The following is an 18,325-nucleotide window of genomic DNA, read 5'->3' on the forward strand; positions in this document are numbered from 1 at the left end:
TAAAATGTAAGTGGGCAGAGTTTAGGAGGATTTGAAGGGTAAGATTTTTATATGAATAGTGACTAATAGCTGAACATGCTGCCAGAGAGTGGGATACAATTTGTGTTGAAGATGCATTTAGCAAGACTTAAATGGGCAAGGTATTGAAGGATCTAATGTGAGCTAGTGAGGTTGGCACAGGTGAGCAAAATGATCCACTGGACTTTATCTGCAGATCAGGCCCTTCAGCCCATTATTTCATCACTCCATTCATGGACTGTCCATGGAGGGGAGGCTAGTCTCCACGATGTGCTGAACAGCATCCGTAGCTCTCAGCAGTTTTGTGTGGTCACGGGCCAAGCAGCTGTCATACCGTGACGCACGTAGATAGAATGCTTTAAATTGTTCATCCATGCACATTGAGGATCGATGAGTCCAGGACAAATTTCTGTAGCCATCTGAGGAAGTAGAGTTGCTTGTGTTTTCTTATTGGTAAACAGCAGTGGCCTGTCTGCAGAGGGACAATGGTTTCTGACCAGTACAAATACTTTCTCTATTCCTAGTATTTACTTTTGAACTTAATTTTCTCAGGTTTAATGTCAAAATTAACATCTCATCATCTTCAATCACTTCAGGCAGGAATGTTTCAGTTGGAACAGACCCAGCATTTTACTGAAAATGAAACCACTCCTCTGCTTCCCTTTGTCCTTTGATTAATTTAAATTTGTGAGGTCTACCGTGAAGGTGTCTCTTTATTTCTCATTTCGACATTATCGTTATTTTGAACAGATTTTAGATCTCTATCCTTCTCGCTCCTTTCACATAACTGCTTCCTCAGCTCTAGAACTATTTGAAAATTGCCTGAAGCCCAAGCCTCCTTACCAAATTTGAATCATTTAGGTTGTATTTTTTTTGTTCCAAAGTGAATCACCTCACACTTGGAAGGATAGCCTGGGAATGTGCTTCTCAGTCCACTGAGTCGATATTAACCTTCAACCACACATTTACACATCCTATTTTGTGCTACCCACAATTCCATCTATCCCACTCCCCTCAGATTCTACCACTCACCAAAACACTCCAGCTAATTTACAGTTGCCTACTAAACTACCTATTTGCATGTAGGTCTAACTAGACCCGAGATCACAGGGTGGAGATCTTAGATTTACAACGTTGAGGGGTGCAGATATGATAAATGGATGCACCTTGTGTCAGCCTTCTATTTCTACCCCTATATTACTCAAGATTTGAGTTTTGCTCCAGGTTAGTCTTTGAAATGTTACTTTTTTATCAGGAACAGCTTCTTCCCCTCTGCTGTCAGATTTTTGACCGACTCAGAACATTATCTCATTCCACTTTTGCTCTTTATTTTTTTTGTTTTGTAACTTAGTAATTTTTTAATGTCTTGCACTGCACAGCTGCCATTTCAAAAAAAAAGCAAATGTCGTGGCTTATGTCAATAACAATAAATCTAATTCTGATTCTTCCTCACTTGAACACTAACTGGGGATTGGTTGCAGGACCTTGCTGAACAAACACTCTGATATACTCTTGAGTCAGCCTCATTGGCAAGATAGTCCCATAAACACTACATAAGCTAGTAACATTGTTTTATCTGCCTGCCCAGGTCTATCAAAGCCACAGTCGACATTCCTTCCCCCTTTGCAATTAATTAATTTGCAGCAGAACTAATTGTGACACAAGCAGCAGCATATGGATCTCTGTTCACTGGCCTTCTGATCCAAATTCAATGTCTTGTTTACATGAACACTTTGAGTTCTAATTCTTTTGCCCTCCATTTTTTCAGATTGATGTTAAAACTCCCAACAGGTGGCATCCTCTTATTTCCTGTTCAATGTTTGTGTCAGTGTGTGGAGATCAGTGAAGCTTTGACCTGTTGTGGAGTTGCATTTGGCTCTCTTATTATGTCTGTTTTGGTCACCAACTCCCAAGTAGAGTAGAATGACTCTCTGGTCTCTGATGGGTTTGTCCAAGCATAGGGTTAGTTTACCTAGCTTGATGGTTCTGCCCTTCCAAGGTGTGTCTGTGGGCCCAATGTGACTGACTACCACTCCAAATCTGTTGGGGCTGAGGAATCCTCTATAAAGAGCCACAGCTTGGACAGGAGGTCCAGATGGTGGAGTTGTATATACTTCCACTGTTGGTTTCACTGTGCAGATTTGAGGTGCTTTGTGCTTTCTTGGATGTGGCTACTCTGCTTTTAACAGTCAAGGACGGACACTGGAAATCTTGAGCAACGCAATGTTGGAGGAAGTGAAAAGTTGACATTTCAATGAAAGTTCTGGTCCCAAAAATGTCAACTGTTCATTTCCCTCAATAGACGTTGCCTGACCTGCTGAGATCCATTGATTCTGCATATGTTCAAGGAGATTTTAGAACATCCTTGTAATTCTTTCTGTCTGCCTGGTAATTTCTAACCACAATGCTTGTTTTGGTAGTTTGGAGAAGAGGGACACCTATTGGGACTGTCGAGTATAGGGTTTGATCCCAATGTTGGCCTGTGAGATCACTGATGCTAGATTGCTTATATTTCCAGTGGGTCTAGAGGGTTTTCTAAAACATAGAAAAGCACAGGCCCTTTGGTCCATGATATTGTGCTGACCTTTTAACCTACTCTAAAATCAATCTGATGCTTCCCACCCACATAGCCCTTTCATCCATGTACTTGTTTAAGAGTCTCTTAAATGTCTCCAATGTATCTGCTTCTACCACCACCACTGGCAGCACATTCCATGCACACAACACTTTTTTAAAAGTTAAGTACCTCTGACATCCCCCTTGATACTTTCTTCTAATCACTTTGAAAGTATGCTCTCTCATGGTAGACATTTACGTCCTGGAAAAAGATGCTATCAATGCCTTTGATCTTGTACACCTCTATCAAGTCACTTCATTTTGGAGTGAAGGAGGATGAGAAAAGTAATAGCTCATTCAACCTATCCTCCTAAGACGTGCTTTCTAATCCAGGTAAATCCTCTCTGAATCCTCTTGAAAGCTTCTGCATCTTTCCTACAATGAGATGACCAGTACTGAACACAATACTTGAAGTGTGATCAAATATGCATATCACAGAACTGCAAAATTACTCTTGCTGCTCTTGAAGTCAATTTTCCGACAAATGAAGGTCAACATGCAATATGAGTTCTTAACTGCTCTACCAATTTGTGCAGCAATTTTAAGGGAGTTTTATGTGTGGATCTCTGGAGTTTTGAAATGGCTGCTCAAGATTGTTCCTATGTTTAAGCCATTTGGAAATGAGAGCATCATCTCTATAGTAGACTGTGAGCTGAGTTTAGGATTGGTCTTTTCCTGAGTTGACCAAAGCTTTTAAGGATGCATGAGGGGGTGGAGGGGAATGTAGCGTATTTGGTCTTCAATTCCCATATTCGTATTAGATCGTCCTCATTTTGCTATTACAGAGAAATAGTTGCATGGTGATCAGGACTGGCTGTTCAGTATTCTGGGTTATATGTTCCAAATGAACAAGTCACTAGGGGGAGGGTTAGTCTCATTGATCAAGGTTGGTATCAGAGCAATGTTGTCTGATATAAAAGGAATCAACAGCCATGTAGAATCATTTTCAGTAAATAAGACAGGTGGAAGTAGTCAATAGGCTCCTTGATAGAGTGAAGTGTAACTGAGGAAGCATAGGATGCATCTGAAGGGGACTGCCATATTCATGGGAGAACTTTAGCAACAGAATGATTGGATAAACTAAGTGGGCAAGTGGAATGTGAAGCAGAATAGCATCTGACTGGCCCCAAGGCCCAGGATATCGTGCTTGACTAAGTGCCCTAACTAAAGTCATCACTTCTACCTACACCATGTTGCTAACCCTCCATTATCTGCACATTCATATGCATGTCTGAGTGTCTTGAACATCCCAATTGCATTTACTTCCATCACCACCCTGGGCAGTGTGCATTCCAGACAACCTACCAGTCTTCAACAAAAAACTTTGCCCTGCATACTTTATCCCCTCTTAAAAGCTTGTCTTCTAGTATTAGATATTTCAACCCTGGGGGAAAAGATACCAACTGTATCAGTCTCAATAATCTTAAGAGACCTATTTTAGGTTTCCGCTCTACTTCTGCCACTCCAGATGAAACAACTCCAGCTTGTCTGATCTCTCATAGAACATGCTTCCTCACCCAGGCAGCAGATTCATCCTGGTGAATCTCTTCTGCATCCTCTTCAAAGCCTCCACATCCTCCCTATAATGGGGCAATCAGAAATGAATGCAATATTCCAGATGTGACCTAAGAGGGTTTTTATAATCCTGCAACATAAGTGCAAGTGATTGTATAAGAATTTGTGGTGTTACTCAGGGATTGCTGCTCAGAAAAGTATTTTACAGAAAGTTGGTTTAGATTTTAATAGAGAAATTGGTTTAAATAGAGAAAGGTGAGTGGCTAAGTACAGCTCCAACACCATATTGAAGTTTGCTGATGACACCACTGTTGTGGGCTGTATCAAAGGGAGTGATGAATCAGCGTACAGGAAGGAGATTGAAAATTTGGCTGAGTAGTGTCACAACAACCTCCCACTCGATGTCAGCAAGACCGAGGAACTGATCGTAGATATCAGGAGAGGCAAACCAGAGGTCCATGAGCCAATACTCAGCGGAGGATCAGAGGTGGAGAAGGTCAGTAATATTACTGGGCACTGGGACCTGTCCTGGACCATCATATAAATGTGATTGCAAAGAAAGCACAGCAGCACCTCTACTTCCTCAGGTGTCTGTGGAGAGTTGGCATGCCATCAAAAACCTTGACAAACTTCAATAGCTGCAATGACTGGCTGCATTACGGCCTGGTGTGGGAACAACAATACCTTTGAATGGAAAATCCTATAAAAGGTAGTGGATTTGGCTCAGTACTTCATGGGTAAAACCCTCCCAACTGTTGAGCTCATCTACACCACAAAACACTGTCATAGAAAAGCAGCGTCCATCATCAAAGATCCTCGCCACGCTCTTCTTGCTGCTTCCATCAGGTAGAAGGTACAGATGCCTCAGGACTCGTACCATAGGCCAATAGGTTAGTTACAGGACTCGTACCATAGGTCAGTTACTACCCACAACCATCAGACTCTTGAACAAAAGGGGATAACTACCTCTATCTATTGAGATGTTCCCACAACCAGTGATCTCATTATAAGGACTCTTTATCTTATTTCATACTCATTATTTATTTTTATTTGTATTTGCAGTTTGTTGTCTTTGCTCTTCATTGATCCTGTTTACAGATCTTGTTTTATGGATTTGCTGAGTATGCCCACAGGAAAAAGAATCTCAGGGTTGTACATGGTGATATGTATGTGCTCTGATAACTTTACTTTGAATAAGGTCTTGTGGTTAAAGATCCTGTAAGAGATAGTGACCACAATAAGATAATTGTAGATTCATTTGAAGCTGAGCACCACAAGATCAAAACGACTGTTTTAACTTCAATAAGGGAAATTATACTGGCATGAAGGTGGAGTCGTCTTAGATGGAATAGGCAAAGTAAGCTAAGTAATAGGTCAATAGATGAACAGTGATAAGTACTCAAATTGTAGGACTAAAAGGCTCAGGAACATCTATGGAGGGAAATGGTTGATATTTCAGACCTATATGCTTCACAGATGTTGTCTGACCTGCTGAGTTCCTTCAGCACTTGTGTGTGTTGCTCAACATTTCCAGCATCTGTGGAATCTCTTGTTTCCTTTATAAAATGGAAATTACAGAACGTAGAAACAGATCCTTTGGCCCATAATGTTGTGCCAAATCAATTACATTAGTCATCAAATAGCCAACTAAACTAATCCCTTCTGTCTGCACAATGTCCATATCCTTCTATTTTCCTCACATTCGTGTGTCTATCTAAAAATCTCTTAAATTTCCTTAATATATTTGCCTCTACCATCATCCCAGACAGTGTGTTCCAGGCTCCCACTACTCTGTGAAATATCTTGCTCCTCACATCTCCTTTGAACTCATCCCCCCTCACCTTAAATGCTTACCCTTTGGTATTAGACGTTTCACTGCTGGGAAAAAGATGCTGTCTGTCTACTCACAATCTACCTTCACCTCCACTGCTCCAAGTTTGTCCAATCTCTCTCCTCGTAGCACATACCCTCTGATCCGGGTAGCATCCTGGTAGACCACTTCTGCACCCTCTTAAGCCTCAACATCCCTCCTGTAATGGGGCAACCAGAACTGTATGCAATACTCCTGAAGCAGCCTAACAAGAGCTTTATGAAGCTGGAACACACCTTGTGTTTGAACTCATTGCCTTGACAAATAAGTGCAAGCATGCCATATACTTTGTTAATCACCCTATTAATTTGTGTAGCCTTTTTCAGGGAGCTGTGAACTTGGACTTCAAGATCCCTCTGCTTATCAACACTGTTAAGGGTCTTGCTTTAACAGAATACTATCTCTTTACATTTGACCTACCAATGTGCAATTCTTCACATTTGGCTGTGTTAAACTCCATCTGCCATATCTCTGCCCGTATCTACAAATGATCTATATCCTGCTGTATTTGTCTATGCTACCCACAATCCCATCAACCTTTGTATCATCTTCAAATTTACTAACCCATATTTGAACTTGCTAATCGTATTTGATAAAATTGTTCTCAATTATGATCTGAGATTAAGGGAGCTAAGGCTTCTCTCTTTGGAGAGGAGGATGAGAGGAGACATGATAGAGGTACACAAGACTTTAAGAGGAATAGATAGTGGACAGCCAGCACCTCTTCCCCAGGGCACCACTGCTCAGTAAGATAAGACATGGATTTAAGGTAAGAAGTGGGAAGTTCAAGGAGGATATTTAGAGGGAGGTTTCTCAGAGTGGTTGGTGTGTGGAGGCAGATACACTAGTGAAATTTGAGAGACTATTAGACAGGTATATGGAGGAATTTAAGGTGGGGGGTTATATGGGAGGCAGGGTTTAAGGGTTGGCACAGCATTGTGGGCCAAGGTATTGGTGGAAGAGTATTGGCATGGGGTGAAAACTGGCTGTCACAAAATTCTTTTTTTAAGATAAAGATTGAGATTAGCTGTGTTTGTCACATGTACATTGAAACAGTCAAATGTGTTTTTTAACATCAATGACCAGCACAGCAGGAGATGTGCTGGGGGCAGCCTGCAAGTGTGGTCGTGATTTGATTAAAAAGCAGGCAAATGGGGTTTAAGGTGGGGAAGTGTGCATTATGCACTTAAGTAGGAAGAACAAAAGACTGTAAAGGTGTAAAGTTCAGAGGTATTGAGTTGGGTGTAGGAGAATAATTATGAGATTTTATTGCATTTGTACAGGATGTTGTTGAGACCTCAGCTGGAAAACAAGGTACTTTAGGTCCCTTAGCCAAAAGGGGACAGTGGCATTGGAGCTAGTTCAGATAAGATTCACCAGGCTAATTCCTGGTAATGGAAGGTTGTCCTATTTTGAGAAGCTAGACAGTTTGGTTCTGTATTCATGATAGAAGAATGGAGGATGACCGTATCCAAACCTATGAGACCATAAGGGAACTTGACAAGATAGACGTTGAAATGATTTTATTAGAGACTACAAAATAAAAGACTGACTTAAAATATTTAAAACACTCCATCGGGTCTGAATGTTGACAAGCAGAAGACTGGTTGACATAGATTATATGGGCTTCTGTGCTGTGGTGTTGTCTCTTTGATCTCTATATTGAATGGTGGAGTAGACTATAAGAGCTTGGTGACCTACACCTCCTGTTTTCTGCTATTCTTGATTGTGAACTACTCCTAAACCAGAGACAAGGAGTCAAGGGGAAGGAAGTAAACTCAAAACTAATTGGGAGTGGGGGGAGAACCAATATAATTGAGTGTAGAGATAGGCTTTGTAGGGTGGTGGTAGGAACAGCCAGTACTGATCTACAACTGCAAATCAGGGATAACTTTCAGAAAATAGTATCTTAGTGTGTACCTCCCATTTATGTCCTGTTAATGCAATACCAAAGTGTATCCATCTGTTAAAAGGGGCTGTTTCCTAGCACCTTATGATGTCTGTAACAGCACATTAAGAGTACAGGTCATCTCATAAAGGCTGTATTTGCTCTTAGCGCCTTGTTAAAGTGCAATTTAACTTGAACTTCTTCATTATCAAAGCTTTGCAAAACAAATCTTGTTACATGGCTCTAAGTCCAAATGTGCTTCATGGCTGTTGGCTATCAAACCACTCTGAAGAGATGCATCAAAATGGATGTTAGAGTCCTCTGAGTTTATATGATTGTAACAATATTGTTTTTTCTTGTTGGATCTAGCTGTTATTTGTGGATCCCTGTTTAAAATCATGATCAGACCCTTTTCCCAGCTCTATATGCTTCATTAATTCTGAAATACCTGATACTGTACATCGCCATGTGACAGTCAGGTTAATGTGAACATCTTTGCTTTTCATCTTGTGGACAGTGTCACAGTAAGATGACTCTGAATGGTATGCTTGGGAGGAGCAGATGGTTTTGGGTGTGTAATCCCCCAAAGTTTTCACTGCTGGATTCCCCCTCATGATATTTGTTCTTTTGTTACATAACTAATTAAACAGTAACTCTATGCTGTTATACACTGGGCAGATTTTATTTTCCCTTTACCACTCACCATCCATGGCGTTGCACTAGGAAATATCATCGAGGTGATTGAATCAGAGGCAGGTTTATTATCACTGTCTAATATAACATGAAGTGTGTTTTGTAACAGCAGCACAGTGCAAAGACATACAAAATTGCTATAAGATACTAATAATAAATTGTACAAAAGGGGAATAGTGAGGTAGAGTACGTGGACTGTTCAGAATTGTTGGAGGGAAAGAAATTATTCCTAAGACATTGAGTGTGGATCTGCCTCCTTCCCAGTGAGAAGGGTGCATGTGCCAGGTGGAGAAGGTCCCTAATGCCGCTACCTTAAGGCACCACCTTTTGAAGATGGCATGGATGGTTGCACCTATGATGGGGTTGACTGTATCTACAACCCTTGGCAACCTCTTTAATCCTGCACATTGGAGCACCCACACCAGACAGTGGTGCAGACAGTCAGAAACTCCAGATAGAATTCAGCAATGCAGATTCAAATGCTGGTATTCATCCTCTCTGAGCACGGCTCCCTGTGGGATTTCCATCTGGATTTAATCGTGATTCTAGGGTTGTCAGTGTGAAGTTGCATGATATCCTTGTGACTATGTCAGTTTGCTTTCTTTGCTAAATTGCCTCCAATGTCCTGAAGGTGCGTCAGTCAGTCAGTTAATTGACTGCTTTAAGTTGCCATTCAGTGCATAGGTGGGTGGTATAATGGGAACTGAGAGGAATGCAGGGATAGTGAAATGCTATTAGCCTCTACCTAGCATTTTGTTAGCAAATATTCAGTTGCTGGAGAACAAAATTAAGGACCTAAGGGCAAAATTGCTGTATTGGAGGGAAATGAGGAATTGCTGTATTCGCTGTTTCATGGAGACGTGGCTTACTCTTGACATGCTGGATGTATCAATAAGATCCAAAGGCTTCTCAATATACAGGATGGACTGAACTGCTAGATTGGGGGGGTGGGGGGGGTCTTTGATTCATTATAAACACCTTTTAGTGCTCAGACTGGCAATTCTGTCGTATTCTTGTTCCCCCAACCTGGAATGTCCAATGATTAAGTGCTGACCATTCTACTTACCAAGACAAGAATTCCCCATGATCCTGATCACAGTTTACATACCGCCAAAAGCAAAATATTGTTTGTTGATGGCAGCCTTTAAGAAACAGTCCAACTTGACTCATTTCAAATCATAGTTGGGGACTTAAATAGGACTTGTTTGAAGAAATCCCTGCCCAATTATCATCGGCATATAACCTGCAGCACCAGAGGTCCCAACACAGTGGATCACTGCTATCGAATGAGAAGGAATACCTACTGTTCTATGCCCAGACTGCATTTTGGGAATCTGATTACATGGTTCTCCTCCTATCCACTGAGGCAGGTAACCATATTCTTCTTCACCACTGGTGTAATTGGGGGTGGATATTGTTCAGTTGCACTTGCATTTGCTGTGAAGTGTTTTGAGAAGTCCTGACAAAGGGTCTGGGCCTGAAACGTTGACTGTTCATTTCCACGGATGCTACCTGACCTGCTGAGTTCCTCTAGCTTGTTTTGAGTGTTGCTTTGACCCCAGCACCAGCAGAGTATTTTGTTTTGTTTTTGAGAGGTTGCTGTTGAAACATCAACTCTTGTCTGAGAACTGAATTGGATCCACTCCAGTTGGCCTACTGGCACAACAGGTGCCATTTCATTGGCCAGTCACTCACCCTAGAACATCTGGGCAGCATAGATGCATACATCAGGATGCTCTTTATTGACTGCAGCTTGGCATTGAATACCATTGTTCCCTCAAAACTAATTAATAAGCTTCAAGATCTTGGCCTCCATGTGTCCTTGTGCAATTGGATCCTCTATTTCCTCACTTGCAGACCCCAGTCAGTTCAGATTGGCAACAACAATCTCCATCAGCATGGGTGCACCACAAGGCTGTGTGCTCAGGCCCCGACACTATTCACTTTATACTTAAGATCGTGTTGGCGCGTGGCCTAGTGGGCAAGGCATCAGACTAGTAACCCGAAGATCACTAGTTCGAGCCTCAGCTGAGGCAGCGTGTTTGTGTCTTTGAGCAAGGCACTTAACAACACATTGCTCTGCGACGTCACTGGTGCCAAGCTGCATGGGTCCTAGTGACCTTCCCTTGGACAACATCGGTGGCGTGGAGAGGGGAAGGCCTGCAGCTTGGGCAACTGCTGGTCTCCCATACAACCCTGCGCCCTGGAAACTCCAGGCGCAGATCCATGGTCTCTCGAGACCGACGGAGGCCACCACTGTGAGGCTAAGCACAGTCCTGTTGCCATTTTCAAGTTTTCTGCCAACACCACTGTCGTTAGTAGAGTCAAAGGTGGTGACAAATCAGCATATGGGAGGGAGATTGAAAATCTGGCTGAGTGGTGCCACAACAACCTCTCTGAATGTCAGCAAGACCAAAGAGCAGATTATTGACTTGAGGAGGAATTCAGAGATCTATGAGCCTGTCCTCACTGGGCATCAGAGGACAAGGGGGCCAGCAAAGTTAAATTTCTTAGTGTTATTATTTCAGAGGATCTGTCCAGGGCCCATAGATAAGTGCAATTATGAAGAAAGCGTGACAGCACATCTACTTCCTTAGAAGTTTGCAAAGATTCAGATGACATCTAAAGCTTTGACAAGCTTCTATAAATGTGTGGTGGAGAGTATATTGACTGGTTGCATTGTGGCCTGGTATGAAAATATTAATGCTCTTGAACAAAAAATCCTACAAAAAGTGGATATGGCCCAGTCTCTCTCTCCCCCCCCTCCCCCCCCCCCCCCACCATTGAGCGTTTCTACAAGGAGTGCTGCCATCTGGGACCCCCAGTACCCAGGTCATGCTCTCTTCTCACTGCTGCCATCAGGAAGAAGGTACAGGAGCCTTGCATCCATACAAGGTTCAAGAACAGCTATAACCCCTCAACCATCAAGCCCTTGAACCAGAGGGGATAAATTCACTGAACTTCACTTGCCCCATCACTGAACTATTCCCATGGAAAAGACTTCATCTCATGTTCTTGATAGTTATTGTTTTTTTTATTTTCTCTTTTGAATTTGCAGTCAGTTGTCTTTTGCAGAGTGACACATATGTATTTTAATGTTTACTTTGAACTTAATTGTCTGTGCAGTCTTGGTGGGACAAGTATTTCTCTATGGCTCAGGGCTGTGTCTATCTGCTTTAAATAGAAAGGCTGGACGTGCATGTTTCCCTCATCTGTTCCCTGATCATTTAGGCACATTCCCTACTTCCCTCCCTTGTCTGCCAAGAAGTGATACCACCAGCTGCAACTTCAACTTTGGCCTGTATTCACTGAGCCACCATATTGATGCTTAACTGGTAGTGGTGGGAAGGAAGGAATTTGTTGGATTTCTCTGCCCCAGAAGAGCATTGCACACTTTCAAAATGGGTTAAGGATGACCCTCTGGATTGTGTGACTAGGCAGAACTTTCCCAGTACAGTACTTGTGGTTAGTACATTGAGAGCATCTTGTTTTCTAAGTGGTGTAGTTATTTAACACTTTATATATATGCAGCCTAGTTAACTCCAACCATCTTCATATATTGTTGTTTTGGCTGTGAAATTTGTTACACACCAGTTCATTTGGCAGTTTGAGACCCTGGGAACTTGCAACCCTTATTAAAACTTGTCATGCAGTAAGTTTCATGGGTTTGGAAAATATTGTTCTCAATGTGCTCGTGAATTCCATGCCTCAATAGAGAAATACATGCTTACAGAAGTTGTGACTTTTAACACTTTAACACAGGAAAGGAGCATTTTAGCTCTTTGCTCTGTATTTTCATCTGAGCGTACATACTCGTTTTCAATGCTTATGATTTTTCCCCATATTTATGTAAGACATTGGAGGGAATTTGATTCATCAAATCTATACTGGTCTTGGAGTTTTGAGTGATAAGTCTTTATCATGCTGTATGTCAATTTTTACATTTCCTGTAGAACAATTTATTGCCATATTCTCATTTTCCTATGATGGAGAGGGCTGTTCTGCCCATTTAATCCTTGCTAGCTCTGAGTATTCTCATCAGTCCCATTCCCACAGTTATCTCTCACCCCCTCCTCCACAATTCAAACACAAGTGCTAATTTGCTGCAAGCAACTGTCTTGAAGTTTTGAAAGGGGCTAAATAAATGCTAGGAGCTCTTTTCTGACATGTTGATTTGCTCCTGATTGATTTATACAAAGACTAAATAATAACAATAGATTTGTGCTGAGCTGTGAATAGTGCTTAAAGGAATGATAGATTAACTGGAAGTTAGCATCCCAGTTATTTCAATATGGTCCATTTTTTTAAAAAGGCTTTATTGTAGATGTTAAGTGAGCTTTTCATTTGCACCTCATTATAGTATTTTTTAAAATTCTTTGAATTGTGACTGCACTCTTTGCTTTGTTCTAGATATTGTTTCTTTCCAGTAACCCAACCCAGTAATCAAACTTAATTACTTTTAAAGTCCTCTTCAAAGTTTGTTGGCTCTATTACCTGTGAAATAGAATATCACTAACCCAATCCTTCCTGAGAGCTGTCTCCTCATTTTCAGAGGAATAGCTTTGTATGTCCTTCCTGCAGTTTCTTCCAGACTTTATTATTTTTGTAGTAAAGAAGATGGAATTGTATACGATCTCTGTGACCCAACTTGTGTTCCAGTATAGTTACAATACTGGCAGTTACCCAACATTGTGGAAAATTTACCTTTGTCTGTTTCATTAACAAAAAGTCAGATGGAATGCAGGAATTACTGACTGGTCAATCTACTGCCAATCACGTGCAAAGTGACGAGAGTTGGACATCACCCAGGTGGGCTGTCGCCATTGCCACCTCGTCATGTACTTTATCTGAATGTGGTGCAAAGAACTGAATTCCATAGGTGAGGGCAGAGTGTCTGTCCTTGACCATGGTGGCATCAAGTGCTGTATCTGGTAAAACTGGGGTCAAAGGGTATCAAGAGGAAACTGTTCCAGTTGTACATTGTACGAAGCAGAAGACTGTGCTTTTGGCAGATCATTTATCCTGGGCCACAGTCATGTCCCATGTCCCAATGTCTTTCAGCTATCTCATCAACCTACCATTTCTCCAACATCAAGTTCAAACTGTGGATGTTTACCAATGAGTGCAAAATATTCATGTCCTTTGTCAGCTCCTTGGCAAACAACATGTCTGCATGTAGTAAGATCCAGAGTGATATTCAGATTCATGTTACAACAGTGACCACCTCCAACAAGAGTCCCACCTCGTACCTTTGACATTCAATGTCATCCACTCTCCCACCAGAGGTTCCACTGGACTAGTCGCCATTAGCTATTTATAAATACAATATGGTTTCTGGTTCGAGTCCATCTTGCTTAGTTACAACCATGTGACAAATTAATCTACCAATCCGTGAGTCTTTGGAATGTGGGAAGAAACTGCACCCTGAGGAAATCCAAGCAGTCACAGGGAGAACATACAAACTCGTTACAGGCAGTGGTGGAGTTGAACCTGGTCATTGGTGCTGGAATGGTGTTTCTGCTAACCACTATGTTACTGTGTTGATAATATGGTGGCTACAGAAAGGGCCTGAAGTTGGGTATCCTGTGGCAAGGAACTGTTTTCCTGCACCCACCTGCCTTCCCACCATGTACGAGGTAGAAATGTAGCCGAATGCAGTCCACTTGCCTGGATGGGTGCAGCTCCAGCCCTCAAGAAGCTCACACCATCCAGGACATAAAGCCCGACTCCCCAGCACGATTGGAAATGTTCATTCACAGCATGCTGTGGCCGAGGTCTGTATTCTTCCTAAAATTTGATCTGCAGTTTCTAAACAGTCATTCCCAAGCCCACAGACTCTCCCAGCAGCAACGTTGATGGCAATGTGTACATGGACATATCACCACCCACAGCACCCTTGCGTTGCCAGTCCTTTGTCCAGGCTCTTAGTGCTCGAACCCTTTACTGAGGCACTCAGGGATTGAATTACTCTGCCATTAATGTGAGTAGAGCATTATGTACACTTGATCTAATAGTTTTTTTGTTTATTTACTAAATTTCATGACATGCTGGTGATACTAAACCTGATTCTGTTACTCCTAAGTAAGGTGTAGTACACAAATCCTACTCTGTGATGTCTCACTCGGGAGTTACTATGCAGTCACAGTAATGCAATATTAAACTGTCCTATGTGCCAGCCTGGGATTCAACTCTAACTCTGTATGGAGAAGAGCAAGGAGCTCCTTGTACTCTGCGTAATGCTCCTCTTAGACCCAGAAAGGTGCAGGATGAATGTTGGACACTTGACCTCAAAGCTCCTTTAATCTTGTGGAGGAGACAGTTTATTGACATTTCTTTTAATTAGGACACTGAGGAGCAGAGCAGGTGGCAGTTTTCAGAAAGCTGCAAAAATAACAGGGTCGTTGTCATGGGTGACTTCAACTTCACTAAACTAATTGGCACCTCCTTTAGTGTAAAGGTTTAGATGGGACAGGATTTAAGTCTGCCCAGAGTGGAATCCTGTCGCACTGCAGGGGAGGCCATACTTTATGTAGTACTTGGCAATGGACATGGTCAGGTGACAGATCTCTCAGTAGGTGAGAATTTTGGAGGTGTTGAAACATGCATCCCTGACCTTTAGTTATAGCAGTGGATAAAGACAGAAACTGACCGTATAGGATTTAATTGGGAAGGTGAATTTTGATCCCTTTGAGGCAGGGAAAGGCATGGTTGACCAGAAAGGTGGAACATCTAGTCAAGAGGAAGAAGGAAGCATACTTAAGATTCAAGAAGCAAAAAGGAAGCCATTAAGCCCATAGAATCTGTAGCATCTCTCTCAATCTCATTTGTATTCCTCCTGTTTCCTGGTTTTTGCATGCTCATTAGCTTCTCAACCACTTGTATCAGGGGTAAGTCCAGTATCATATATGTAGCCCCATTAACCTACCAGCTTGGGATCTGGGCAATCTCAGACAGCAGGAAGGGTGAACCTTCATCTACTCAATGTCCAAGGTCAGGATGGAGGAGACATGAGTTGGGAACTCAACTGGGTTGATCATACACTGGTGAAAATATTGACTGTTTGCTATTGGTGGTAGTTTAGTGGTGGACAGACTCCTTTGAGGAGGGAGAGAGTGGGAAGGGGGAAAGCAGCTTAAGGTACATAAACATTCGTCATAATTTTGTACCTTCTGGCATTGTCCAGACTCGTGTTGAGATCCGCAGTGTTTCTTTTCCCGCTCTGTAGCTTGGATTGGGCTGTGAAAATGGAGGCCCTCAGCCCAAAGCTGGGAGAGTAGGGTTGCCTTGTTCTTTCTCACCCCTGCCCTGGAAGTGCCCCTGTCCTAATGCATTACCTGATGGAGCTGTTCCTGCTTGTTCAGCCACCACCCAAAATAGCCACAGGAAGTCCACCTCCACTGGGGTCAGGAGGTTCTTGCCCCTGGATCTGCCATAACACACATACACAGGTACCCACCCACTCGTGCTGTTGGCATATATGCCATTTAAACTTCTGCCTCTGCTCCAACACTCAAAGTTGTGCTGCATTGAATTTTTTAGGGTTCTCTTGGACCATTGACAGAGTGCTGAGCTGAGAAATGGCAGATGGAGTTCAATAGAGAAAATTGTGAAGTGATTTACAGTGGAAGGTCAAATTTGAAGGCAGAGTACAGGGCTCAAAGCAGGATACTTAGTGTGAAGAAACGGGGATCTTGGAGTTTGCATCCATAGATCCTTCAAAGTTCCTACACAAGCTGATAGGGTTGTTGAGGTGTATCGCATGTTGGCCTCGAAGGTAATAGTGCAGCTCTATAAAGCCCTGGTTAGGCCACACTTGGAATATTGTGTTCTGTTCTAGTTGTTTTGTTATAGGAATGATGTAGTAACTTTAGAGAAGGTGCAGAGGAGATTTACCAGGAAAGCTGCCTGGTTTAGAGAGCTTGTCTTGTAAGGATAGGTTGAGTGAGCTAGGGTTTTTCTCTGGAGAAAGATAGTGGTAAGTGGTATCTTGATAGAGTTTCACAAGGTAAGAGGCATAGATTGAGTGAGTAGTGTGGAGATGTTTTCAAGGGTGGAATTAATTTGATAGGAAGTGGCACAAGTTTAAGACCATTGGAGGAAAGTATAGAGGGGATATTAGAGTTAAGTTTTTTTTGTGGTGTAGAATGCCCTGCCAGTAGTGATGCTAGAAGTAGATAAGTTAGGGACATTCGGGAAAGTCTTAGATCCATAGTTGGGAAAATGGAGGGCTGTGTAGGACAGAAGTGTTAGGTTAAAAGGTGAACACAACATTATGGGCTGAGGGGTCTGTACTGTTCTGTAGTTCTATGTACTTTTGTCTTTGACCACATGCTGGCAATGTAAAAGTCCTTGTTTAAAAGTGTACAGTTTTTCATTGTCTGCCCATCTCAAATTTGAGTGTCCTTTGACTAACATGGCTTCCATTCTTCTCCCTTCCCAAGGACCGGTGACGATATCCAGAGGCATGGCACTTTCGGCACTCTCCTATCAGAAGGACGGTCTGCTCGGTGGCGTCACAAACCTCAACGAGGTGTTTTGCTCAGTCCCTGGCCGGCTCTCCCTCCTCAGCTCCACGTCGAAGTACAAGGTGACAGTGGCCGAGGTCCAGAGACGTCTCGCCCCGCCCGAGTGTCTTAACGCCTCCCTTCTTGGGGGTGTTCTGCGAAGGTGAGTGGGCAAGAATTTGTGTGTCAATGGTTAATTCATTCCTCTGCCCTGTTGGGGAGTGAAATACTTTAAAACTGAAGGATGCAACAGTACAAATGGGTATGTGCATGCACGAACGGTGCTGTGACGTATCAAGTGAATGTGTGACACTGATTCAGTGAGCTTGCAGTGAAGAAATGTGAAATTTTCTATGCGAAGAAAAGTTTCTGATCTTTCCTCTCCAGTCCTGATGAAGGGCCTCAGCCCAAATCGCAACGGCCAGCATGGTACTGCAGTGGTTAGCGTAATGCTATCACAACACCAGCGATCGGCGTTCAACTCTGCTGCTGTCTGTAGGGTTTGTATGTGTGGGTCTCCTCCAGCTGCTCCAGTTTTCTCCCACACTCTGAAGGCCTATGGGTTAGCAGGTTAATTGGTTGCCATGGGTGTTAGTGGGCAGCGTGGGCCTGAGTGGCCTGTTACCATGCTGTATCTTTAAATAAATCCTTAAATAATCTTTAAACAACCCGTTGAGTGCTTCTGTGCGCCACCTTTCATTAGCCCCCTTTGACTAATGCGCTAGACAGCCTGTGATATTTGATGGGCTTTACTCCATTGGTAACCTGGGACCACTGCCTGTTGGTGTTGCAGGGCTTTGTCAGTCTGGATTCTAAAGACTTAACTGTAGGAGCTGAACTTGTGCACCCTGTTTCAATATTTTGCCTTGTAAAATTTCAAGCAGCAGGGATTTTGTGGTATCTGCTGAAAGAATGGATGTTTGTTTTTTATTTTAGAGATACAATAGGCTTAATGAGCACGTGCCACCCAACTAGCTTACTAACCCGCATGTCTCTGGAACGTGGGGGGAACTGCAACACCCAGAGGAAAGCCCCGCCATTGGGGGAGGGGGAGCATACAACCTCCATAGGCAGCAGCCACACCCCCAGTGCTGGTGCTTTAATGGTTTTGTACTAACTGCTCTGTTATCATGTCTCTTAAACTGGAGCTTTGTAAAATGTTGTTCTTTGCGTTGGGGTGATGGGTCTCAATTTAACATGGCTCCGGGAGCAGTAACCATT

The 18,325-nt window shown here is 42.7% G+C and overlaps 1 protein-coding gene across 2 annotated transcripts in view; it reads left to right on the forward strand.

Moving 5' to 3' along the window:
• The window catches only part of tfap2c (transcription factor AP-2 gamma (activating enhancer binding protein 2 gamma)), a 53,533-nt gene that overhangs the window by 14,744 nt on the left and 20,464 nt on the right, over positions 1-18,325 (forward strand). For both annotated transcript variants that reach the window (XM_059980393.1, XM_059980394.1), the window contains exon 4: positions 17,042-17,267. In XM_059980393.1, the coding sequence (XP_059836376.1) occupies positions 17,042-17,267 (226 nt within the window). The remainder of the gene's footprint in view (positions 1-17,041; positions 17,268-18,325) is intronic.

This window comes from Hypanus sabinus, chromosome 9 (genome assembly GCF_030144855.1).
Source record: "Hypanus sabinus isolate sHypSab1 chromosome 9, sHypSab1.hap1, whole genome shotgun sequence".
In the NCBI taxonomy this organism is placed as follows: Eukaryota; Metazoa; Chordata; class Chondrichthyes; order Myliobatiformes; family Dasyatidae; genus Hypanus; species Hypanus sabinus.